This window comes from Schistocerca serialis, chromosome 10, assembly GCF_023864345.2.
Source record: "Schistocerca serialis cubense isolate TAMUIC-IGC-003099 chromosome 10, iqSchSeri2.2, whole genome shotgun sequence".
NCBI classification, from domain to species: Eukaryota; Metazoa; Arthropoda; class Insecta; order Orthoptera; family Acrididae; genus Schistocerca; species Schistocerca serialis.
The window spans coordinates 248802270-248828177 of record NC_064647.1 but is presented as its reverse complement, the minus strand read 5'-3'; the positions used below and the strand labels follow the sequence as shown (position 1 = coordinate 248828177).

The 25908-nt window shown below is 45.6% G+C and overlaps 1 protein-coding gene across 1 annotated transcript in view; it reads right to left on the bottom strand.

Moving 5' to 3' along the window:
- LOC126425031 (G-protein coupled receptor moody-like) overlaps positions 1-25908 on the bottom strand; it is a 184609-nt gene that overhangs the window by 23212 nt on the left and 135489 nt on the right. The window contains exons 6-7 of the mRNA XM_050087939.1: positions 22923-23188; positions 11164-11331 (exon numbers count right to left, since the gene is read on the bottom strand). Of these exons, the coding sequence (XP_049943896.1) occupies positions 11164-11331; positions 22923-23188 (434 nt within the window). The remainder of the gene's footprint in view (positions 1-11163; positions 11332-22922; positions 23189-25908) is intronic.

Sequence of the window (25908 nt, the reverse complement as noted above, 5' to 3'; positions counted from 1 at the left end):
ACGGTGTCTTGCACGAGGTTCGCTGGACCTACGGATGCCTACATAAATGTTCCCCGAGGCCGCCGCCAGCTTGTCTCCGTCCCGCAGTACACGTGTCAAGGAACTGTTCCTCTGGCGTATCACCCGGCGTGATGGTATGGGGTGTCATTGGTTACACGTCTCGGTCACCTCTTGTTCGCATTGACGGCACTTTGAACAGTGGACGTTACATTTCAGATGTGTTACGATCCGTGTCTCTACCCTTCATTCGATCCCTGCGAAACCCTACATTTCAGCAGGATAATGCACGACCGCATGTTGCAGGTGCTGTACGGGCCTTTCTGGATACAGAAAATGTTCGACTGCTGCCCTGGCCAGCACATTCTCCAGATCTCCCACCAATTGAAAACGTCTGATCAATGGTGGCCGAGCAACTGGCTCGTCACAATACGCCAGTCACTACTCTTGATGAACTGTGGTATCGTGTTGAAGCTGCATGGGCAGCTGTACCTGTACATGCCATTCAAGCTCTGTTTGACTCAATGCCCAGTCGTGTCGAGGCCGTTATTACGGCCAGAGGTGGTTGTTCCGGGTACTGATTTCTCAGGATCTATGCACCCAAATTGCGTGGAAATGTAATCACATGTCAGTTCTAGTATAATATATTTATCCAATGAATACTCGTTTATCATCTGCATTTCTTCTTGGTGTAGCAATTTTAATGGCCAGTAGTGTATTAGTATTGTTATCGTTCTGTTTCTTCAAATGGAGTACCACAGCCGTGAATTTTCACTGACAGGAAAAAAAACGCAACACCAGAAAATAATTAATGTACAGTAATGAAATTTTGGGAATACGTTTGTCTAGGTAATATATTTAAGTTATTAACATTGCAAGACTACAGGTTAATGTAAGAGCGAGATGAATCATTGAAAATGTGCTCATCTCTCGCTTTCTCTGCTCGTACATGAATAAGCGGTGTAACTGCCAGAATGCTAAATGCAAACACGAATGCTCTGCGTTGTTCAGGTGGCGGATGTCAGTTTGTGGGATGGAGTTCAATGCCTGTTACTCTTGGTCGGTCATTACAGGGACGGTTAATGCTTTTTGTGGATGACGAGGGAGCTGCCGTCCGATGACGTCGCATATGTACTCGACTGGAGACAGATCTCGTGATAGAGTAGGCCCACGATCGAACAAAATGGAGACAGCAAATACACGCAACGGGCCCTGACAACGGGCGTGATAAACGCTGAAGGGAGAGGAGAAGAAAGTGAAAAATGTACGCTTTGCGCTGTGCTGATGGTGCTATCCTCATTGCAGGAAGTGAAGACGAACTAAACTACCAGTTCTCCAGTGTAAAAACTCTTAGTCTGGACTTAGATCCAGAGATAAAGATGATAAATGCCGTAGTGGTGGCTATCAGTAGGCAAGGTTTAGGTCAGAACCAACTTACAGGTTGCTTAAAGAATCTCGAGCTACTGAATGATCGTATATATCCAAGATCTCCGATCAATGGCACAGAAAACGGCAGGCCACCATTGGCCGACCTGCAACGGTTAATCTCATTAAGATGTGGCAGAACGCGACAATAGTCAACACAATGGAAATGTTGGCATTCCCTGTGTACTTTCACGGCTGCGAGACGTGAAAGGTAGTGGAAATAGAGGAAATGATGCCTTCGAGATCTGGTGATGGCGAAAGATGTTACGTATACCATGGAGAGAAAGAAGAACCAGTGTTGCAGTTATAGAACTTAGCACCAGAAAAAGTTTATCCTTTCATGTCAGCAATTCCAGCTCTTTCAGCATATTTTGAGAAGAGAAGGGGTCAATTTAGAAAAGACCATCTTATGGGGCAAAACGGGGGGGTGGAAGGCCACGAGAAAGAGTAGCAAGTAGACTGCTGGATTAAACGAAGAATATTACAGGCACATCTCTTCACATTATACACTGAAGAGGCAAAGAAACTGGTACACCTGCCTATCTTGTAGGGTCCCCGCGAGCACGCAGAAGTACCGCAACACTGCGTGGCATGGACTCGACTAATGTCTGAAGTAGTGCTGGATGGAACTGACACCATGAATTCTGCAGGGCTGTCGATAAATCCGTAACAGTACGAGGGGATGGAGATCCCTTCTGAACAGCAGCACGTTCCAAGGCATCCCGTATATGCTCAATAATGTTCACGTCTGGGAAGTTTGGTGGCCAGCGGAAGTGTTTAAACACAGTAGAGTGTTAGGGGTGTCGCATTGTCCTGCTGGAATTGCCCGTTCGTCTCAGTGCACAATGGACATAAATGGATGCAGTTGGTTCAAATGGCTCTGAGCACTATGGGAGTTAATTTCTGAGGTCATCAGTCCCCTAGAACTTAGAACTAACCGAAGGACATGACACACATCCATGCCCGAGGCAGGATTCGAACCTGCGATCATAGCGGTCGCGCAGCTCCAGACTGTAGCGCCTAGAACCGCTCGGCCACACCTGCCGGCGGATGCAGTTGATGAGACAGGATGCCTACATACATGTCACCTGTCAGAGTCGTATGTAGACGTATTAAGGGTCCCATATCACTCTAGCTACACACGCGCCATACCATTACAGAACCTCCACCAGCTTGAACAGACCTCTGCTGACATTCAGGGTCCACGGATTCATGAGATTGTCGCCATATCCGTACACGTCCATCCGCTCGATACAATCTGAAACGAGACTCGTCAGAGCATGCAACTTGTTTCCAGTCATCCACAATATCGGTGTTGACGGGCCCAGGCGAAGCGAAAAGCTTTGTGTCGTGCAGTCATCAAGGGTACACGAGTAGGCCTTCGGCTCCGAAAGCTCATATCGATGATATTTCGTTGAATGGTTCGCATGCTGACACTTGCTGATGGCTCAGCACTGAAATCTGCAGCAATTTGCACTTCTGTCATGTTGAACGATTCTCTTCAGTAGTCGTTGGTCCCGTTCTTGCAGGATCTTTTTCCGGCCGCAGCGAGATTTGGTGTATTACCGTATTCCCAATATTCACGGTACACTCGCGAAATGGTCGTACGGGAAACATTTCATTGCTACCTCGAAGATGCTGTGTCCCATCGCTCGTGCGCCGACTATAACACCGCGTCGAAAGTCACTTAAATGCTAATAACCTGCCATTGTAGCAGCAGTAATTGATCTAACGGCTGTGCGAGACACTTGTGGTCTTATATAGGCGTTGCCGTCGGCAGCGCCGTATTCTGCCTGTTTACATATCTCTGTATTTGAATACGCATGTCTATACCAGCTTCTTTGGCGCTTCAGTGTGTTAAGAAGAATTAAAGATCGTTGGGAATGGAGAAGTCTTCTCGTAGATTCAGCTATTTAAGAAGTGAACGAAGAAATGAGGTCAGGACAATGAGAAAATGAATAAAGTGAGCGAGGATGATGCTTATTAGTATTGGTTAAAAACAGTCTTGGTTGCAATTTTTGTTTTTTATTTTTCAACGACGCGTTTCGCCTTACTTAGGCATCTTCAGGTTATCTTTACGGATGGACGCGAGAGGTACCAAGATGTGCATAGCGCGTTCCCGTTCACAGGAGCGAGTAACAGAGTAAGATGGGGGCTGAGGCAGTAAGCTTACTATGCAGATCTTGGTACCTCTCGCGTCCATCCGTAAAGATAACCTGAAGATGCCTAAGTAAGGCGAAACGCGTCGTTGAAAAATAAAAAAAAGAAACTAAAATTGCAACCAAGACTGTTTTTAACCAATACTGTTAAGCACTGCTATTCTGTACGCCACATATGGACTGGAAGAATTTCTACGATGCTTATTATTATTTTTAGTTTACACGACGCGTGTACCAGAGAGTCGTGCAGAACCTGCAGTGTCCGGTCCCGTCCGTGATGTAACTTTAATGTCGCTATTCAGCATATTTAATCTGGTGATGTGGCTTCTGGGGTACGAAGCCGGTCGTTAAATAAACTCGGCGGCGTTTTGCGCTTAACGCGGCAGACCCCGCAGTTTGCACAGTGCAAAGTGTTTGCTGGCGCCCCTCGTCCCACCTGCAGCGCGCCTGCGCACTCAGATAAGGCCGGCCCGGCGGCAGATGGAGCCGTTCCACCCGCCACGGCAGCGGCCGCCCCGCAGATGAATGCGCTGTTTATTCACTCTGGCCCGCGCACGAGAGGCTAACTGCCCGCTGCACCCCGGCACTGCCGCGAGCTGCGCTGTACAGTAATGGGGCACGGCTGACAGCGCCGGGGATCGCTCGTGCGAGGCTCTTCGCGGATTAGAGCTGTCTGAGCGTCGGCAGAATTTGTTACCTCACATCCCACCACTGATGAGGTCGTCACATAACATTTGTAATAGAGATGTGCAGTAATTTTTCTTAAGCTGGCATAACGTCAGTGACAGAATCTGTGCAGATTAGTGAACCACATAACGTGCGAAAAATTGTTTCTGTTCTGTTCTGTTTTGATTTATAGAACTTGTCATTCTCAAAGTCGAACGATTCGCATCTACAGAGTGTTACAAAAAGGTACGGCCAAACTTTCAGGAAACATTCCTCACACACTAATAAAGAAAAGATGTTATGTGCACATGTGTCCGGAAACGCCATGTTAGAGCTCATTTTAGTTTCGTCAGTATGTACTGTACTTCCTCGATTCACCGCCAGTTGACCCAATTGAAGGAAGGTAATGTTGACTTCCGTGCTTGTGTTGACATGCGACTCATTGCTCTACAGTACTAGCATCAAGCACATCAGTACGCAGCATCCGCAGGTTAGTGTTCATGACGAACGTGGTTTTGCAGTCAGTGCAATGTTTACAAAGGCGGAGTTGGCAGATGCCCATTTGATGTATGGATTAGCACGGGGCAATAGCCGTGGCGCGGTACGTTTGTATCGAGACAGATTTCCAGAACGAAGGTGTCCCGGCAGGAAGACGTTCGAAGCAATTGATCGGCGTCTTAGGGAGCACGGAACATTCCAGCCTATGACTCGCGACTGGGGAAGACCTGCAATGGACGAGGCAATTCTTCGTGCAGTTGATAATCCTAATGTCAGCGTCAGAGAAGTTGCTGCTGTACAAGGTAACGTTGACCACGTCACTGTATGGAGAGTGCTACGGGAGAACCAGTTGTTTCCGTACCATGTACAGCGTGTGCAGGCACTGTCAGCAGCTGATTGGCCTCCACGGGTACACTTCGCCACTTCTCCGAATGGTTCATCCAACCATGTGTCAATCCTCATTTCAGTGCAAATGTTCTCTTTACGGATGAGGCTTCATTCCAACGTGATCAAATTGTAAATTTTCACAATCAACATGTGTGGGCTGACGAGGATCCGTACGCAATTGTGCAATCACGTCATCAACACAGATTTTCTGTGAACGTTTGGGCAGCCATTGTTGGTGATGTCTCGATTGGGCCCCATGTTCTTCCACCTACGCTCAATGGAGCACGTTATCATGATTTCATACGGGATACTCTACCTGTGCTGCTAGAACATGTGCCTTTACAAGTACGACACAATGTGTGGTTCATGCACGGTGGAGCTCCTGCACATTTCAGTCGAAGTGTTCGTACGCTTCTCACCAACAGATTCGGTGACCGATGGATTGGTAGAGGAGGACCAATTCCATGGCCTCCACGCTCTCCTGACCTCAAACCTCTTGACTTGCATTTATGGGGGCATTTGAAAGCTCTTGTCTACGCAACCTCAGTACCAAATGCAGAGACTCTTCGTGCTCGTATTGTGGACGGCTGTGATACAATACGCCATTCTCTAGGGCTGCATCAGCGCATCAGAGATTCCATGCGACGGAGGGTGGATGCATGTATCCTCGCTAACGGAGGACATTTTGAACATTTCCTGTAACAAAGTGTTTGAAGTCACGCTGGTACGTTCTGTTGCTGTGTGTTTCCATTCCATGATTAATGTGATTTGAAGAGAAGTAATAAAATGAGCTCTAACTTGGAAAGCAAGCGTTTTCGGACACATGTCCACATAACATATTTTCTTTCTTTGTGTCTGAGGAATGTTTCCTGAAAGTTTGGCCGTACTTTTTTGTAACACCCTGTATAAATCGCGTTTCTTGCAGCACGAGAGTTTTGATGGTGAAACACACACACACACACACACACACACACACACACACACACACACACACACACAGGGTATCAGACGCACCTCTCTAAGACTAAAAGAAGATTCAAAACTCCCGCCCAGAACACATTCAACCGTCCGCCACCTTTTTGTCGTATCTTGTAAGCAGTGACAGAGTTCACGTTTAAAAGTTCACATCGTACTGGAGACATGACGTAATAAACACTGTGCTGCGTGAAAAATTGTTGCATCGTGCATGGCGGTTAAATTTGTTACTTGTTTGCTACTAATTCTATTCGCAACACATTTTGCAGAAAATATCCACATATTCCGCTGAATGCCGCTACAAAATTATACTCTTGTACGACTGATGGTTCGGGAGATTGTGGTTGTTGTGGTCTTCAGTCCTGAGACTGGTTTGATGCAGCTCTCCATGCTACTCTATCCTGTGCAAGCTTTTTCATCTCCCAGTACCTACTGCAACCTACATCCTTCTGAATCTGCTTTGTGTATTCATCTCTTGGTCTCCCTCTACGATTTTTACCCTCCACGCTCCCCTCCAATACTAAATTGGTGATCCCTTGATGCCTCAGAACATGTCCTACCAACCGATCCCTTCTTCTGGTCAAGTTGCGCCACAAACTTCTCTTCTCCCCAATCCTATTCAATACTTCCTCATTAGTTATGTGATCTACCCATCTAATCTTCAGCATTCTTCTGTAGCACCACATTTCGAAAGCTTCTATTCTCTTCTTGTCCAAACTATTTATTGTCCATGTTTCACTTCCATACATGGCTACACTCCATACAAATACTTTCAGAAATGACTTCCTGACACTTAAATCAATACTGGATGTTAACAAATTTCTCTTCTTCAGAAACGCTTTCCTTGCCATTGCCAGCCTACATTTTATATCCTCTCTACTTCGACCATCATCAGTTATTTTGCTCCCCAAATAGCAAAACTCCTTTACTACTTTAAGTGCCTCATTTCCTAATCTAATTCCCTCAGCATCACCCGACTTAATTCGACTACATTCCATTATCCTTGTTTTGCTTTTGTTGATGTTCATCTTATATCCTCCTTTCAAGACACTGTCCATTCCATTCAACTGCTCTTCCAAGTCCTTTGCTGTCTCTGACAGAATTACAATGTCATCGGCGAACCTCAAAGTTTTTATTTCTTCTCCATGAATTTTAATACCTACTCCGAATTTTTCTTTTGTTTCCTTTACTGCTTGCTCAATATACAGATTGAACAACATCGGGGAGAGGCTACAACCCTGTCTCACTCCCTTCAAAACCACTGTTTCCCTTTCATGTCCCTCGACTCTTATAACTGCCATCTGGTTTCTGTACAAATTGTAAATAGCCTTTCGCTCCCTGTATTTTACCCCTGCCACCTTCAGAATTTGAAAGAGAATATTCCAGTCAACATTGTCAAAAGCTTTCTCTAAGTCTACAAATGCTAGAAACGTAGGTTTGCCTTTCCTTAATCTTTCTTCTAAGATAAGTCGTAAGGTCAGTATTGCCTCACGTGTTCCAGTGTTTCTACGGAATCCAAACTGATCTTCCCCGAGGTTGGCTTCTACTAGTTTTTCCATTCGTCTGTAAAGAATTCGTGTTAGTATTTTGCAGCTGTGACTTATTAAGCTGATAGTTCGGTAATTTTCACATCTGTCAACACCTGCTTTCTTTGGGATTGGAATTATTATATTCTTCTTGAAGTCTGAGGGTATTTCGCCTGTCTCATACATCTTCCTCACCAGATGGTAGAGTTTTGTCAGGACTGGCTCTCCCACGGCCGTCAGTAGTTCCAATGGAATATTGTCTACTCCGGGGGCTTTGTTTCGACTCAGGTCTTTCCGTGCTCTGTCAAACTCTTCACGAAGTATCATATCTCCCATTTCATCTTCATCTACATCCTCTTCCATTTCCATAATATTGTCCTCAAGTACATCGCCCTTGTATAGACCCTCTATATACTCCTTCCACCTTTCTGCTTTCCCTTCTTTGCTTAGAACTGGGTTTCCATCTGAGCTCTTGATATTCATACAAGTCGTTCTCTTATCTCCAAAGGTCTCTTTAATTTTCCTGTAGGCGGTATCTATCTTACCCCTAGTGAGATAGGCCTCTACATCCTTACATTTGTCCTCTAGCCATCCCTGCTTAGCCATTTTGCACTTCCTGTCGATCTCATTTTTGAGACGTTTGTATTCCTTTTTGCCTGTTTCACTTACTGCATTTTTATATTTTCTCCTTTCATCAATTAAATTCAATATTTCTTCTGTTACCCAAGGATTTCTACTAGCCCTCGTCTTTTTACCTACTTGATCCTCTGCTGCCTTCACTACTTCATCCCTCAAAGCTACCCATTCTTCTTCTACTGTATTTATTTCCCCCATTCCTGTCAATTGCTCCCTTATGCTCTCCCTGAATCTCTGTACAACCTCTGGTTCTTTTAGTTTATCCAGGTCCCATCTCCTTAAATTCCCACCTTTTTGCAGTTTCTTCAGTTTTAATCTACAGGTCATAACCAATAGATTGTGGTCAGAGTCCACATCTGCCCCTGGAAATGTCTTACAATTTAAAACCTGGTTCCTAAATCTCTGTCTTACCATTATATAATCTATCTGATACCTTTTAGTATCTCCAGGGTTCTTCCATGTATACAACCTTCTTTCATGATTCTTAAACCAAGTGTTAGTTATGATTATGTTGTGCTCTGTGCAAAATTCTACCAGGCGGCTTCCTCTTTCATTTCTGTCCCCCAATCCATATTCACCTACTATGTTTCCTTCTCTCCCTTTTCCTACACTCGAATTCCAGTCACCCATGACTATTAAATTTTCGTCTCCCTTCACAATCTGAATAATTTCTTTTATTTCATCATACATTTCTTCAATTTCTTCGTCATATGCAGAGCTAGTTGGCATATAAACTTGTACTACTGTAGTAGGTGTGGGCTTCGTATCTATCTTGGCCACAATAATGCGTTCACTGCGCTGTTTGTAGTAGCTTACCCGCATTCCTATTTTCCTATTCATTATTAAACCTACTCCTGCATTACCCCTATTTGATTTTGTGTTTATAACCCTGTAGTCACCTGACCAGAAGTCTTGTTCCTCCTGCCACCGAACTTCACTAATTCCCACTATATTTAACTTTAACCTATCCATTTCCCTTTTTAAATTTTCTAACCTACCTGCCCGATTAAGGGATCTGACATTCCACGCTCCGATCCGTAGAACGCCAGTTTTCTTTCTCATGATAACGACCTCCTCTTGAGTAGTCCCCGCCCGGAGATCCGAATGGGGGACTATTTTACCTCCGGAATATTTTACCCAAGAGGACTCCATCATCATGTAATCATACAGTAAAGCTGCATGCCCTCGGGAAAAATTACGGCTGTAGTTTCCCCTTGCTTTCAGCCGTTCGCAGTACCGGCACGGCAATGACATTTTGGTTATTGTTACAAGGCCAGATCAGTCAATCATCCAGACTGTTGCCCTTGCAACTACTGAAAAGGCTGCTGCCCCTCTTCAGGAACCACACGTTTGTCTGGCCTCTCAACAGATACCCCTCCGTTGTGGTTGCACCTACGGTACGGCTATCAGTATCGCTGAGGCACGCAAGCCTCCCCACCAACGGCAAGGTCCATGGTTCATGGGGGGGGGGGGGGGGGGGGGGTTCGGGAGATAGGACGTCATAAATAATGAGCTGTGTCAAAAACGAAACGGCAGGGCGAAATTCGCTACAGGGACAGGAGAAATAAGTGTACAAATACTCACGCAGTATGTCAAATGTACGTGATTTATGTGTATGTGGACAAAGCTGCATGTAAAAATCTCCTTCTAAGCCCCGAAGTCGATTTCTACCAAACTTGGTACATGTATTAGTAGTAGGTCGATGGAAGAGGATCAAATGGCTCTGAGCACTGTGGGACTTAACATCTGTGGTCATCAGTCCTCTAGAACTTAGAACTACTTAAACCTAACTAACCTAAGGACATCACACACATCCATGCCCGAGGCAGGATTCGAACCTGCGACCGTAGTAGTCGCGCGGTTCCGGACTGAGCGCCTAGAACCGCTAGACCACCGCGGCCGGCGATGGAAGAGGGGGGGGGGGGAAGATGGACAGAGGGTTGAAGATGAGATGTCAGAGGAGGAGTGGATGGACAGAATCAGGGGGAGTAGCAGAAGGACAGAGAGTTAGGTAGAAGGAGACAGAGTCGTGGATGGTGGACAGAGGCATGATGAGATAGACTGTGGTTGATGGTGGAGGTGGACAGAAAAAGTGGAGGATGAGGTGGACAGAAAAAGTGGAGGATGAAATGGACAGAGAGGAGAGGGGAGGAGGGGGATAAAGGGAGTGAAGAGGAGATTGGGCAGGCGGAGATGGACTAAGGGGAGGAGGAGGTGAACAGAGGTGGAAAGAGCTGATGGACAGGGGGATGGGGGGGGGGGGGGAGCAGCAGATGGACAGAGAGAGGGCCAGAGAGAGGTAGACAGAGTGTGTTGTGGTCACTGGACTTGGACAGGGAGAGGTTGAAAGCGGCAGAGAGGAGAGCAGACGAGATGGACAGAGAAGAGGGAGGACGAGATGGACATAAAGAATTGGAATAAATAATACCTGGGCGACGCCAGGTACTCAGCAAGTACCTATAATAAAACGAAACCTATCTCATTAAAAGAATGTCGATACACTGCATTTCGTCAGTTCATGTGAACAGCTGTACCACCATAGACGTTTATGTCAACTGTACAAGTGGGCAAAATAACTACTGATGAATGGAGACCGATGGGAAGGTTCTACAACAAACCCAGAAGTTGTACAAATCGAGAACTCGTTCTGAGCTGCACGCTGTTAACACTATTGCAGAGTTGCGGTTACTGTGCAGAGCGTGTGAACAGGCGGGTACTTTGTGCGGTGTCGTGGTTAGTGCCCGGCGGCTGCCTGCAGCGGGGAGAGGAGCTTCGGACGTTACCTGCGGCCCAGTGCGCCGAGGCCCCCGGTGGCGACTCTGGAGAGACCGCTTTGCCGCTGCCTCTGGCTGCAGCTGCTGCTGCTGTTGTTGTTGCCGGCGCTGGTGACATACCTTGGCAGCTGCTGTTGTTGGCAGTGGGCGTCAGCGACAGCAGACGCGGCCGGCGCAGCAGCAGCACTGTCTTGTACGCCTGGCGGTACTGCTTGTTCATGATGACGTAGATGATGGGGTTGAGGCACGCCGACAGGTACAGCATGATGTAGCCCAGCACGTGCAGTCCTGCGGGCAACAGAAATTTTACGTAAAACACGGAGCACTGCTTGCTCGCAGTGTATGTGTGCGAGGCAACTGTGGTAGCCTGGATGGTCGGACAGGCATCTGTAGTCAGCCAGCCCTCCCCCAGATACCTGTCTGACTGTGACTGAGCACACTGTGACTCCATAGCAGACCCTAACTGCACCCAGTCATGCAGCGGCTTTCACTGTCCCAAAACAGAAGCGGAAAGGGTGGGATATGGAATGGTAGGTGGCAGTCAGGGGTAGCAGATGGCAGTGCACTGATGGAGCTGATGCAGCCACACTGTGGACCCAACCACTATAAAATTGCCCACACAAAGGTGAGCATGTTGGGCCAGACACACTTGGCAGTTGGGGGGGATGGCCAATGGGTAGACCTGTGAATAGATGGCTAAAGCCACCCATTCACAGGCCAACCCGTCAGCCAACATTCACCCCCATCCCCTTACCCTCCCATAAGCAGGTCACCAACCCATGTGACTGTGTGTGGGCATACGACAGATGCATAGCAGACATTAACTGTGACCAGTCACATGGCAGCTTTCACCGTGCCAAAACAGAAAGGAAAAGGGCAGAGTTGGGGTGGCAGGAAGCAATCAGGGCAAGCAGGTAGTGGTGTGCCACTGGAGCCAACACACCTGAGCCACGGTCCTAACCACTGTAAAATTGCCCACACAAAGGCGAGCATATTGGGGTGGACCCGCTTGACAGGGGGGGGGGGGGGGGGTGGATTGGTCAGCCAGTCAGCTAACCCCCGCCTCCGTATGAGTGGGCTGTCGACCTGTGGCAGAGTTTGACTGCGCCCAGTCGTGTGGCAGCTTTCACCTTGTCAGAACAGAACAGGAAAGGACAGTGTGGAATGGCAGGTAGTGGTCGGGGCTAGCAGGTAGCGATGCATCGGTGGAGCCGACGCACTGGACCACGGACCCAACCACTATAAAATTGCCCACATGAAGGCGAATGTGTCGGGGCAGATCTGCTCGGCAGTGGAGTTGGCAGACTGTTTGGCTTCTGAATGGTTAGCTTTAGATAGGGTGTGTGATGCAGGCAGCAGTCAAAGGTACTGCACAATGTTTACGACTTGGTTGGACACAGAGACTTACAGATGTTTTCCTCTCATCATGAGAGATGAGGGTTTTACACATCTACCAAAATTTACAGCAATTAGTTCGGTGGAAAACACAAAGAATTGGAAGTGATTGATAAGGCATAAGGATAAGGCATTGATAAGGCATAAGACTTCATATTTTCCTCTGACTGTACTCATTATTACAATATAAGCTACTGCAACCACAGTCTTAGATCATTTTCAATTCCTTACTGGTGATGAAAACAAAGCAGCAGTCAACATTCATAAAAAGAGTAGAAATGTAAGCCGCTGTGGCTGCGTCAGCCTTTGTTAGACACTGATGCCGTGTGTGCATATTGCAGTAAACAGTACAATAAGTGGCATATACGAAGTCCTTTAAAGAACTGTACGAGACTATGGTGCTGCAGCAAATACAGTTACGTATAAGGATAAGAGTATAATGGAGGCAACAGCTGAAGTGACGTAACATTATTTACACCTTCACTAGACAAGGTCTTCTGCAGACGCAAGCAAACTCAGCCTTACTCTAACCTAGGGTGTTTTTAGAAAGGAAATTTCTTTTGGCAAGTGTGTGTCTTTATTTTCACAGGATAGTAGGGCGTTAATGCAGCAGTAACAATATGTGCTAACAAATAATTTGATTGGCAAGATGAATAATCAGAGCTGGCGAATCAGGTGGAAGGACACACGCAGAGGAAAATTGTCTGAAAGTACTGTAGAGCACAGTACATCAGACATGCATCTGTACATTCTTTCAGCTGAGGTCAAGTCGAGAATAATACAATGGAGGCACCAGTAAAAGGGATCACACATTAGTTACAGCTCAACTGGACACGTTATTTTGCCTGGTATCGACAAACAAAGCATTACTCAAAATAGTGTAGGAATCATTTTAGATGGGAGCCATTATTTTTGACAGGTAGAAAACGATGGCGTTACACAACAGAAATGAAACTTGCTAACAAGTAGTTTGGTTGGTGAGATGAGGAAACCGAGTTTGCTGGTCGATGTATGGATTTATCCAGAAGAAAGTCCTGCGAATTACTGGAGAAGGCGACAGAGTTACAGTGGAAGACACTGCTGCTATACCTGATGCAGAACACTTGAACACGAAAGCCCAGAATCACCAGGTGGTGAGCTGGACTGCAGCATCCGGTGTGCAGTTTGTTTCAAAGCGCTAGCTCACACCCAACAAAGCAACTACCCGAGTTTCATCAATACAATGGAGATATTATTGTTTGTCGTTTGTTATGTTAGCGTGTGGTGAATAGCTCAGATATTTAAAGTGCAATCTCTGAGGCGTGCTGAAAAGTAATGGTTCCGAATTTCTCATGTGTAAAGTCTTACAAATTTTTCAATAAAACAAACTTCATTAACATTTCCCATCTGTATTCCTCATGTCTACATACTTATTTCTCAACATAGTCAGCCCGGCGATGAACATGTTTCTCTCACCAGGAGGCTATTTTGTTGATACCATCACTGTAGATTATTTGATTTTGTTGATAAAACCACAACCTCAGCTGTGTTTGCAACACTTCCCCACTGTCAAAGTCAAATCCTCAAAGGTGCACTCCAAGTTTTGGAAACAAATGAAAATCGGATGGGGCCAAATCAATATTGTAGGAGGATGATCGATGACAATGAACCCAAGGTGACGAATTGTTGTAGCGTGTAACATGGCGCTGTATAACATGTGTATCTCATGCACCGAGGTAGTCACGTTACACAGCGCCATGTTACACGCTACAATTCGGAGCCCTCTAGTGTCAGAGGGTTGCAACTTGCGTCAGTGAAGCGGGAAAGCCGACTGAGTTATATGCACGACATATAATGCCTCAACCAATCTTGTGAACAGCATAAAAATTTCGGAGGAAATAGTTTCCAGCGTGCCCTCATAACTGTGCTTCTAAACAGATGCAACTTAAACGTGCTTTGCAGAACTTCGAAATATAGAAAGGTTCAAATGGCTCTGAGCACTATGCGACTTAACTTCTGAGGTCATCAGTCGCCTAGAACTTAGAACTAATTAAACCTAACGAACCTAAGGACATCACACACATCCATGCCCGAGGCAGGATTCGAACCTGCGACCGTAGCGGTCGCTCGGCTCCAGACTGCAGCGCCTAGAACCGCACGACCACTCCGGCCGGCGAAATATAGAAAGGTTTGATAGCATAATTCTTTATGTTTGTCATGTACTGACATAGCCACGTTACACAGCGCCGTAAATAACTGTGCGATCGAAAGATTTCCATATTTCAAAGTTGTGTCAAACCTGAATGGTCGTGTACTGTTGTAAACCGCTGCCAGCACCCCGGTTGGGAAAGAGGCTGCAAGAAGGTCGATAATAGGCGCTGAATCAAGTGCGTCTGTCAGGAGAGAGGCCAAAGACAGACTCGCAAGCAACGAGCCGACAACGCCCTCTCCACTGCCAGTATTTAGATCGCTGCCATGGACCGCAGGGCCCAGTCAGTCACAGACCGTCAGCCCAGTCGCATACAGAGTCAGTCGCAGTTGCAGTCAGCTCAGTTACATAGTTGCCATCTGTCAGTTCACGTCACCAGCTACAAGAGTGTAGTGTGTATAGCGGGACTTGTACTTCGCCAGCAGTGAGGCTAATGTGGACTATTATGGAAGAGCTTGTACCACAACAACTTGCTTAAAGATAAGAAAGTTCTTGCTCTTGTGAATGAAGAACCCTGTTAACACACCTGTGTGCAGTTGTGTTGTAGAAAGAGGATACCGGCCACCAAACGACAGCCTCTCCCTCGCTTCTCCTGGTACAGAACTCTACAGTGTCAACGACTACACAAAATGTCAACTGCTTCTACCATGGATGCATTTTTCCATCAGGTAATGGTTAACGTACATCGCTATCTTTCCTGATGCTGCACATAATTATTACATTATTATTGCTTGCAAATGCTGCACTCACACATAGTTCTTCATAATTATTAAATATGAATTCTGTACAGCAACTTCCGATATTGAATAATTAATGCCCTGTAACAGGGAAACACTTGCGGACTGCTTTGCTCTCTTTAAGTTTATCCATACCTATAAGATCTCAAGGTGAGTGCACAATCAACAATTCATTATACAAATATGACGCAATGATAAAAAAATCGAAAAAATGGGAGCTGAAGATCAGAAGATATCCAAGAACCAAGTACAAGGTGACAATTGTTGAACTATAGGAGAGAACAAAAACGTAAACTAGTTGCAAACTACGGCGTGCACACACTTTATTGGACAAGTAAACGTCATTACAGGTATTCCGATTTAGATTATGACATGTTCGATATGCCTGCCAGCGTTGGCGACGATGTGGCGCAGACGAGTAGCGAAATTCTGCATGACCCGTTGAAGTGTGGGAATATCCATGGTGTCGATAACCAATGGTTATGCGATTATTGATGTATACCTTGTCCTTAATATAGCCCCACAAAAAGGAGCCGCACGTGTTCAGATCCGGAGAATATGGCGACCATTCGAGGCCCATGGCAGTGGCCTCTGGGTACCCCAGAGCCAGAATGCGGTCCCCAAAGTGCTCCTGCAGGACATCAAACACTCTCCTGCTTCGAAGGAGTCACCTTGTCGATATCAGGGTGACTTTGGATAATGGAGATGAAATCATCTTCCAAAAGCCTCAAGTACCGTTCGGCAGTCACCGTGCCATCGAGCAATATCGCATCGATTATTCCGTGACTGGCCATTGCACACCTGACAGAAACTCGTTGAGGGTGAAGAGACTTCTCAATCTCGAAATGCGGATTCTCAGTCCCCCAAATGCGCCAATTTTGCTTATTGATGAACCCATCCAAATGAAAATGGATTTCGTCGCCAAACCAAATCTTGCATGCGCGTACTAATTCCTATCAAGCCCCGTGGCCAGCCGTGCAGTTTGAACATCCTAACACAACCGTTCAGAAGTTATGACGATTTTATTTCATATAGTTCAATAATTGTCACTGTGTATTTGCTTGTAATACAGTCACTGATAACTGAGTATACACACTATTCGACTAAACAGTGTTCGGTAACTTACTAGTCGACATTAGTATGGAGGTGTGTCTATGCTTCGCTTTTATGAGGGATTCAGTTCTGTTTGGAACACTTTCAATGAGGTGCCTGAATGTCTGTGAAGGAATAGCAGCCCATTATCCTGCGAGGGTACTGATGTTGGACGCTGGCACCTTGAATGAAATCGACGTGCTAACTCTTATATCATTGTGTTGTGCTCGCGGTGTTGGGCAGGCAAACTTGTTACAAAAATATTACTGTCCACAAACTGTTACCTGCCTGATGCTACTTCATGACGTGGTGCACTGTGATGCTGATACAAACAGTCACAGGCCCTGAACTGTCCCCCTACTGCACACAGCAGACAATGCCTTAAACTGTGTTCATACCTTTCCACATTTAGCCTGTTTTTAAGCACAATGAGATAAGCACACCCTAATCGTAAAAAACATCACGACAGCGTAACACCACCTCCTTCGTACTTCACTTTTGGCGCTACAGATGACGGGAAGTAACGTTCTCCAGGTATGTGCCCAGCCCAAACCATCCATCGAACGGCCACAGTGTATATCGTTATCGTCCACTCCAAATCTCTCGCTTCCAGCCACCCACTGTCCACCGTGCACTGGCACCACAGTTTACGCCACTACAAGCGTCACCCAGCATCGGCTACGCAAGTGCGTGGCTTGTGAGGAGCTGCCCGGCAACTGTACCCCCATTACTTCTCACCCTCTACGCATATCCATTGTGATAGGTGGCACGTTTGTAGCCCAGCCTCTGCGTCACAAGGGAACCTCCCCATCGCACCCCCCTCAGATTTAGTTACAAGTTGGCACAGTGGATAGGCCTTGAAAAACTGAACACAGATCAATCGACAAAACAGGAAGAAGTTGTGTGAAACTATGAAAAAATGAGCAAAATATACAAACTGAGTAGTCCATGTGCAAGATAGGCAACATCAAGGATTCTGTAAACTCAGGAGCGCCGTGGTCCCGTGGTTAGCGTGAGCAGCTGCGGAACGAGAGGTCATTGGTTCAAGCCTCCCTCGAGTGAAAAGTTTTTTATTTTCAGACAATTATCAAAGTTCAGGCACTCAAACACAATCAATGTCGCTCTCCAAAATTCCAGGACATGTTCAGATTTGCTTGGACACATGCAGGATTTGACGGTCTACACACGGAAAAATTTGAAAACGTTAAAAACATATGTTTTGACAGAGCACAGGGAAAACTGTGCGACTGTGAAACTGTTGCATTCATTTGTTGCAGTTTATGTGTCAAACCCTTATGTTTATATCACTTTTTTGGGAGTGATTATCACATCCACAAGAAAACCTAAATCGGACAAGGTAGAAGAATCTTTTTACCCATTCGCTAAGTCTACAAGTTAGATGGGTCGACAACATATTCCTGTCACGTGACGCACATGCCGTCACCAGTGTCGTATAGAATATATCAGACGTGTTGTCCTGTGGAGGAATCGGTTGACCTATGACCTTGCGAGCAAATTTTTTCGGTGCCCATTGGAGAAGCACGTCGTTTCGACTACAAATCGCACGGTTTTGCGGTGCGGTCGCAAAACACAGACACTAAACTTGTTACAGTGAACAGAGACGTCAATGAACGAACGGACGGATCATAACTTTTCGAAAATAAAGAAAGTAAAATTTTCACTCGAGGAAAGACTTGAACCAAGGACCAATCATTCCGGAGCTGCTCACGCTAACCACGGGACGACGGCGCTCCGGATCTCACAATGTCCTTAATGCTGCCTATCTTGCGCATGGACTAATCAGTTCGTATATTTTGCTTATTTTTTTCATAGTTCCATACAACTTCTTCCTGTTTTCTCGATTGATCTGCGTCCACTTTTTCAAGGCCTGTCCACTGTGGCAACTTACAACAAAATCTGAGGGGGGTGCGATGGGGAGGTTCCCTTGTCAGCTGACGTCCAATGACTAGGCTGCTGCGTTTGAAGCCTCGAGCTCTCGTGACCAATTCATTCTGCTGTTACTGCGTCTCTGCTGGCAACACGACACTCCCTGCGCCCTTTTATACTGGCGGGTTCGCCTCTTGCGACGTTACATAGCGGTGAATGGCTACTTTTGATTAGACATTGTAACATAAAAGTCTCGTGAAGGGTGAAATCGCTGTTTCGATTCTCAGTGATATAACCGTATTTTAAGTTTTGTTTAAATTCTATATTTGCCGTCAAATGGAAATGTTTATTTTTATCGTATTCTGTTGTAACAACAACGTCTTTTAATTTTTCATCACTGTTTCTGTATTCTTTCTGTGAATCTGCTATTGGATGCAGCTAGACGGAGAATCTGCACACTTTTCTGTGCAAGAACGAGCCGTACTTGATGTAGTGCATCGCAGGAGTTGGATCGGAATGGGAGATCGAATTGCTTGACCACCCCGCTTCCTCTGATCTGGTACCTGTTGACTTTATGATGGTGGCATATCAGATGTCTAGTGAGCGTGACACCAATTCCCGACAAAGTAACACTGCTCCCCAGGATACGTGTAGGGTCTGAAGAGGTTCGTGGGGTGTCTGGTGTACTTGCTGGAGTGCATCAGATTTTTCTAGGTACTTTCAGTGCGGATCCCCCACATCTTCCAACTCGCTGCAGGACTTAGTGAATGCTACGAGCGGTGGGCTGATGGATGGGAGCGCAACTTGCGCATGACAGACATTTTCTACCTCCACTGATTTATTTCATGTCTGTAGGCGACTGAAGTCCTGATTTCTCGTAATATATGTTGTGCCTCTATTGAATGCGCCGGTTGTCATTTTGAACACCTTGTGTATTGTACGACACTGAACATACGGTACATTGTCTTTGCTGAACTTAAGGCGCGTGTGCATTGACAGGCCATGTCGTTCCTGACATTGCAAACCTTTCTTTGGTTCTGCATTACTTCCAAGGCCACAAGTTCCTGTTCAAGACGTTTTGCATCTCGACTCCTTTATCAGCATCTTCAATTCGTGCACGCCTTTCGCAGATCAATAACACTGCTGAACCTCTGGAAAACAAAAAGTATTTTATTCTCTATTTCGCGTCTGGTATTTTTATACCAAATTTTATTTTACTGTGAATACTAGAATTTTCTTGTGATTAGTAATTAAAAATAAAGACACGTCGTTTTCGTTAAAAGTCCGCCTCTGTATCTGGCTGCCGTGTGGCAGGCCCGGGTTGGAATCCTGGCACTGCCAGGCATTTTCCCCTGATGAGGGGTCTGGAACAGGGCGCACTCAGTCTGGTGTTCCCAACTGACAATATGCTTGAGTGGGAAACATCGCCTCCAAAGTATGCGAAGCCAACAAGGGTCGGGGGTCGGGCAAACGGTGTGCTCAGCCCGAGCCTCTCCATGTTGCATCCAATGACGTCCTTGGCAGAGGATCACAAGGCCGTCGCTCCCGACAGACCTGAACGTGGAGCTTTGCTTTCTTGCTTTTATTTCGATGTTCCTTTTAAATATTCGGTAATTAACATTTCCATTTGATTTTCGTCTCTTTCTTCTTTCTCCAAGTGTTTCTGTTGGCCTGTTATGGTGCCGTTGAGATCTGATGCCATCTTTCCATTGGTCGACCCAGTGATGTTACATCGTTGGGGTGGTAGTCTGTCAGGGATTTTAGAGTCCTACTTTGAGCACAGACGTCGTAGATGTTTTCCCCACCAGTATTGTTTGTTCTTTACAGTATCTGTGGTGGGTTCCATTTTAACTTCCTTAAACACGCCTTCATTCCTATAGAGATCCCATCTGGTGTAGCCAGCTGATCGTCTCAAGAATGTCATTCCACGAGAAGTTAGTCTTTTCGAGTATTTTGGCTTTTCTCTCCAGGCTTCGCTGCCCTAGCACACCTCTTGCCTAGGTATTTTTTTTTTTTTTCAATCATCACTCTTCTGATGCGGACGGCGACATATTCCTCTCCTATGCCAACCTCTTCACCTCAGAGTAGCACCTGCACCGTACTTATTGAATTATTTCCTGGCTGTAATCCAACCTCTGTCTCCCTCTACAGTTTTTACCGCGGACGCTATTCCCTAACGTTTTAACCGGTGTCTTATCACCCTGTTTCTTCTTTTTGTCACTGTTTTCCATTGATTGCTTCCCTTTCCGATTCTGCGGAGAAACTCTTCATTCCTTCACTGAACATAATTTCCAACATTCTTCTGTACCACCACATCTCAAATGCAACTTGTGATCTGAGTCTATATCTGCTCCTGGGTACGCCTTACAATCCACTATCTGATTTCGGAATTTCTGGCTGACCATGATGCAATCTAACTATAATCTTTCTGTGTCTGCTGGCCTTTCAGAAGTATACCTCTTTCCCCTGAGTATTAGATTGTCATCTCCCTTTAGGTACGGACTTACTGTTTCAATATGTGAGGATATACTTTCTGTATGTCATCATCTTCTGCTTACGACGTCGGCATGTATACCTGAACTATCGTTGCCGGCGTTGGTGGACGAGAGCAGCTCCTGACACTGAACTGTTCACAGAAGCTGACTCTCTCCCCTACCTTCCTATTCATAACGAATCCTACTCGCTTTACGCAGTTTTCTGCTGCTGTTGATATTATCCTAAACGCGTCTGACCAGAAATTCTTGTTTGCTTCCCTATTCTCTTCACTGGCCCCCACTATATCTAGACTGAGCCTTTGAATTTTGTTTTTCAGATTTTCAGCTTTCCTGCTACATTCAAACTTCCGACATTCCACACCCCTCCCCCCTCCCGATTTGTAGAACGTTATCCTTTCATTCGTCATTGTCTTTTCCTCACGGTCACTTCCCCCTTGGTAGTCCCCTCCAGGAGATCAATCTGAGGGACTGGTCCAGAATCTTTTCCTGATGGAGAGATCATCATGACACCTTTCACTTAGAGGCCACATGTCTTGTGTCTTCAATGCAGTGGTTTCCATTGTATTCTGCATCCTAATTTCATTCATCACTGCGGAAGGAGGTGAACACATGTTACAGCATTGTCACTGCGTACAGGGAGGGAGGGGTCAGGGGGAGGAACAGTTCAGAGACGGTAATTATTTGTACCAGCATGACAATGCACCGTGCCATAAAGTACCATTTGTGAGACAATGGTCTGAGCAGGCAAGTCTGTTTCAGGAAATTTGTTGTCCACTGTGTCCTGACCTGAATCCAATGGAGCACCTAGGGGACGAGTTGGAACGTCGACTCGGCTCCAGAACGTCTGCTGCCTAATCTGGTTTCAGTTCTCGAAGAAGAATGGGATGCTATTCCTCTGCTAACATTTAGACACCTGATTTTATCTTGGAACTCTTCCATTTGGTCCGTATTTGCATAGAAAAACAGTTATATCAAAAAATTGAGTTCACGTTGATGCAAAACACCTTGTTATTCGTTTATTTCTATATTGTCCCAAACTAGTTTCGGCGACAAATATCACCATCATCAGTGGGTTTTTTAAATCAAAAACACGTAGAAAATGGCATGGTTATACAAACACAGTAGGACATTTTTACTATTCGTTCTTTCGAATATAGTTTTCTATGGATACTTTTATACTACCTTATTTATTGTATGTTGCAGCATGTTTTAAGCAATGATTGTCGCTGTCTGCCACATATTTTCTGTGCGCTTTTTTTCTGTTGCCGTTTGCCGGCCGCGGTGGTCTCGCGGTTCTAGGCGTGCAGTCCGGAACCGCGCGACTGCTACGGTCGCAGGTTCGAATCCTGCCCCGGGCATGGATGTGTGTGATGTCCTTAGGTTAGTTAGGTTGAAGTAGTTCTAAGTTCTAGGGGACTGATGACCACAGATGTTAAGTCCCATAGTGCGCAGAGCCATTTGAACCATTTTTTGTTGCCGTTTTTTACTCAACGAACATCATGTCATCTGGAACCAGCGGTTTCCACAGCACTACCGCAACTCCAAGTATATATTGCTGACATACGAAGCTCACCTTTTAGTGTTTTGTTTACTAACAGACACTCACGTGGGTGCAGATGACATGATGTTCGCTAAGTAAAAAAACGGCAACAGAAAAAAAGCGCACAGAAAATATGTCGCAGACAGCGGCAATAATTGCTTAAAAAAAGCTGCAACATACAATAAATAAGGTAGTATAAAAGTATCCATAGAAAACTATATTCGAAAAATCGAATAGTAAAACTGTAATAATGTGCTTCTGTGTTTGTATAACCATGCTATTTTCTGCATGTTTTAGATTTAAAAAAAAACTACTGATGATGGTGATATTTGTCGCCGAAACTAGTTTGGGAGAATAAAGAAATAAACGAATAAGAAGGTGTTTTGCATCAAGGTGAACTCAATTTTTTGATATTGCTGATTTAGACACCTGACTGAGAGTGTCCCCAGCAGACCTAATGACGCCATCACTTGTAGCTGTCCAGACGCTTTTCGTCAGGTGGGGTACACTGTGACTTTAGGAGTGCAGCGGGCGGCCGCCCTCACCCGGGTGTCGCACGCGGTGGTCGGCGACCTTGACGATGGTGATGGGCAGGTAGCACACCACGAAGGACAGGAAGATGGCCAGCACCATCTTGGTGATGCGCCACTCGTTGCGGCGCGCGCGCACGTCCCTGGCGGCGTGCCGCTGCTGCTGCTGCCCGCCGCCGACGCCGCCCCCGGCGCCGCCCCCAGGCGTCAGCCCCTTGCCGCCGCCCCCGGGGGTGGGAGCCTGCGCCGCCGACTGGTGCGACCGCATCCGGTTCTCTGACCTGCAGCAGATCCAGACGTTGCAGCCAACCGGTCGCCCACACACATGGGTTATGAGACAGAAATGATACTGTTGTCCATTACACGGTTACCAGAACAGAGTGGCGACAATGAAAATTTTTACAAACAGGGTTTATTTTTTTAAAAAGTATATATTTCTTTACTGTTTTTAAAGCTCTTGGCCCTGTGAAAGAAAAAGGTCTCTCGAGGAGATTCAATTATGAATTATATAATCTCTATCATCAGAGGCACACTCGACTTGGGTAACCCAACAAGTTGGCGGTCGCAGAGCACTGTTTGTCCAAAAATCACGAAACGGTCTACCAACATACCAGTGTCTTGGCACAGATATCTATATACTGGGACAGCGTCGTTATAGAAGCTATCGAAATTCGTACCAGCGACGGACTCATCAACCGAGATAGCGGCTACAACCTCAGCAGAGCATGGGAATCAGCACCGAGTCTAATTAAAAAGACGCTCAGCAAAGGAAACGAACGTGCGACTAGGGTGGACGAGGCAAAATTACACCAACGCCACCACATACGGTGACGCCAGCGTCTTACCGAGCGCTGACGTGTCGGCGCGGACCGCGGAGAGGACGCCTCGCGAGGGGAGGGGATTTAAGACGGCCGCCCGCCCTCAGGAGCTCAGTTCGTCAGCGCACCTGACGATGGCGACATGTCTGATTGCCGAAATATTGTGCCCGTTGGACACTATGGACGACAATACACCCGTGGACTGTTCGAGCAACTGTGATGTCGTTTAGTAGGTGATAAACATTTTGTGAAAAGAAGGTCATTCCAAACATTTCTAAAAAGATGCACATATTCATTAGAGAAACATAACTGCTATTTTATCAATGAAAAGTCAGAGAATCATTACTGGAAAAGAGAAACTCACTATTAACGATATTTTTTGTTATCTTTTCGAGATGGTCTCTTTCCCTTGTTCTGGCGAAACGAGTGTGAACTGCAGAGACCTCTTCATTTGTACTAGGAAAGGAAACAGTATTCTTCCTTTTGGCCCAGATTCATGAAATTAGGGAAGAAGCCAGGTTTAATAGTGGAAGTAAAGGAAGAAAATCAGAAAACTGTTAATTTCTAATTATGACATATGAAAAATATTTTTGTGATTTGTTATTCGACTGTCTGTCAGACGGTATGTTGAGACGCAGGTTTGTTAGGAACAGGTAGACGCATCAAATTGAAATTTATGTCTACGGTCTCACGGTTGTAAAAAAAAGGTTAGATTTGTAAATGAATGCAGTATAAAGGCGATTCTCATTAAAACCTACAGGATACTTCCCGTTTACATTGGTTCAGGAAATTTGACAAGAAGCAAGATCTCACTGTAGCACTAAAGGAAAAAAATCAGAAAATTGTTAAGGTGTGAAAACAAGTATTTCCTCTGTCATTTGTTACCTGTCTTCGTGTTTGAAACACTGTCGAAAATCCTGGGATTCCCGTGGCTGGTATCTTGCCAGGGTCGATGTCGATAACAAGCAACGATCGTCGAGACTGACGATTACCGCGCTGGATTAGCCGAGCGGTCTGGGGCGCTGCAGTCATGGACTGTCCGGCTGGTCCCGGCGGAGGTTCGAGTCCTCCCTCGAGCATGGGTGGGTGTGTTTGTCCTTAGGATAATTTAGGTTAAGTAGTGTGTGAGCTTAGGGACTGATGACCTTAGCAGTTAATTCCCATAAGATTTCACACACATTTGAACATTTGACTGACGATTCCTGATTGAGATACACTGTCTACTGTCTGTATACACAACGGAGTCTGCTTTTAGCACACTGCAAGCGCGAGACCAACTCGCACCTGGCCAACTGCTTTCAACCTGAGGGCGGCCTACGCTGGCCGAAACAGCTCACGAAAAATTTTATGAAAATTGTGGTACACACTGGGTTGTTCAGACATCAACCCACTCCTACGGGCCATTTATTGCTCCTGCTAAAAGCAGGTGGCTGGAATGTGCTGGTGCTTCCTGGAACGAGCTTGTAATGGTACTTGAATTACGTAACCATTACGGCACCTCAACTCTACCTCTCGATACCAGCAATATTCTACTGTGTTTTTGTAAAGTAGTTAACATGTTTTTGAGACAACATTCAGATTTGATTTCATTAATGTAGAGGTACTTTGATACATCGATATGTTTGTATTGCAATGATATTATTCTTATGTGTATTTTCTCTTTTGTCACTATGATCTTTGTCGTACTTGTAACTCTGATTTTTGGGCGCGTAAGCGATTATTAGTTAGAGTTAGAGAGTCGGACCTTGAGAAAGTCAAGTCTTGGACGTCATGTTGGAAAGACGCATATTGTAGCCAGTTTATAAAATGTGAACTTTAACAGTGAGGAAGATGTTTTCAAGTATGTTTTGTATTCTGAAGTGATGTTTGTGTGTTACGTGATATTGCAGCGAAAGTAATAAAAAAGAAGTGTAACTTAAATTCGGAGTGCTGATTACTTTTTTACATCACCATTGCCCTGCAAAAGTGTAATCTTCAAGAATGGTTTGTGAAGCGCATCTACAAAACATTTGAATACAGCAGAATAAAACCTAGGCCTCTTTGCATCCGAGGTTGGAATCATCACCACCTAGATTTTCGACGAGCCATGATTTTACAACGAGACCAGCGTGGAAAATACGAAAAGATGAGTGCCTAGTTTATTCATTATTACATGAAATGACTTTATTGACTGTGCTCTAATG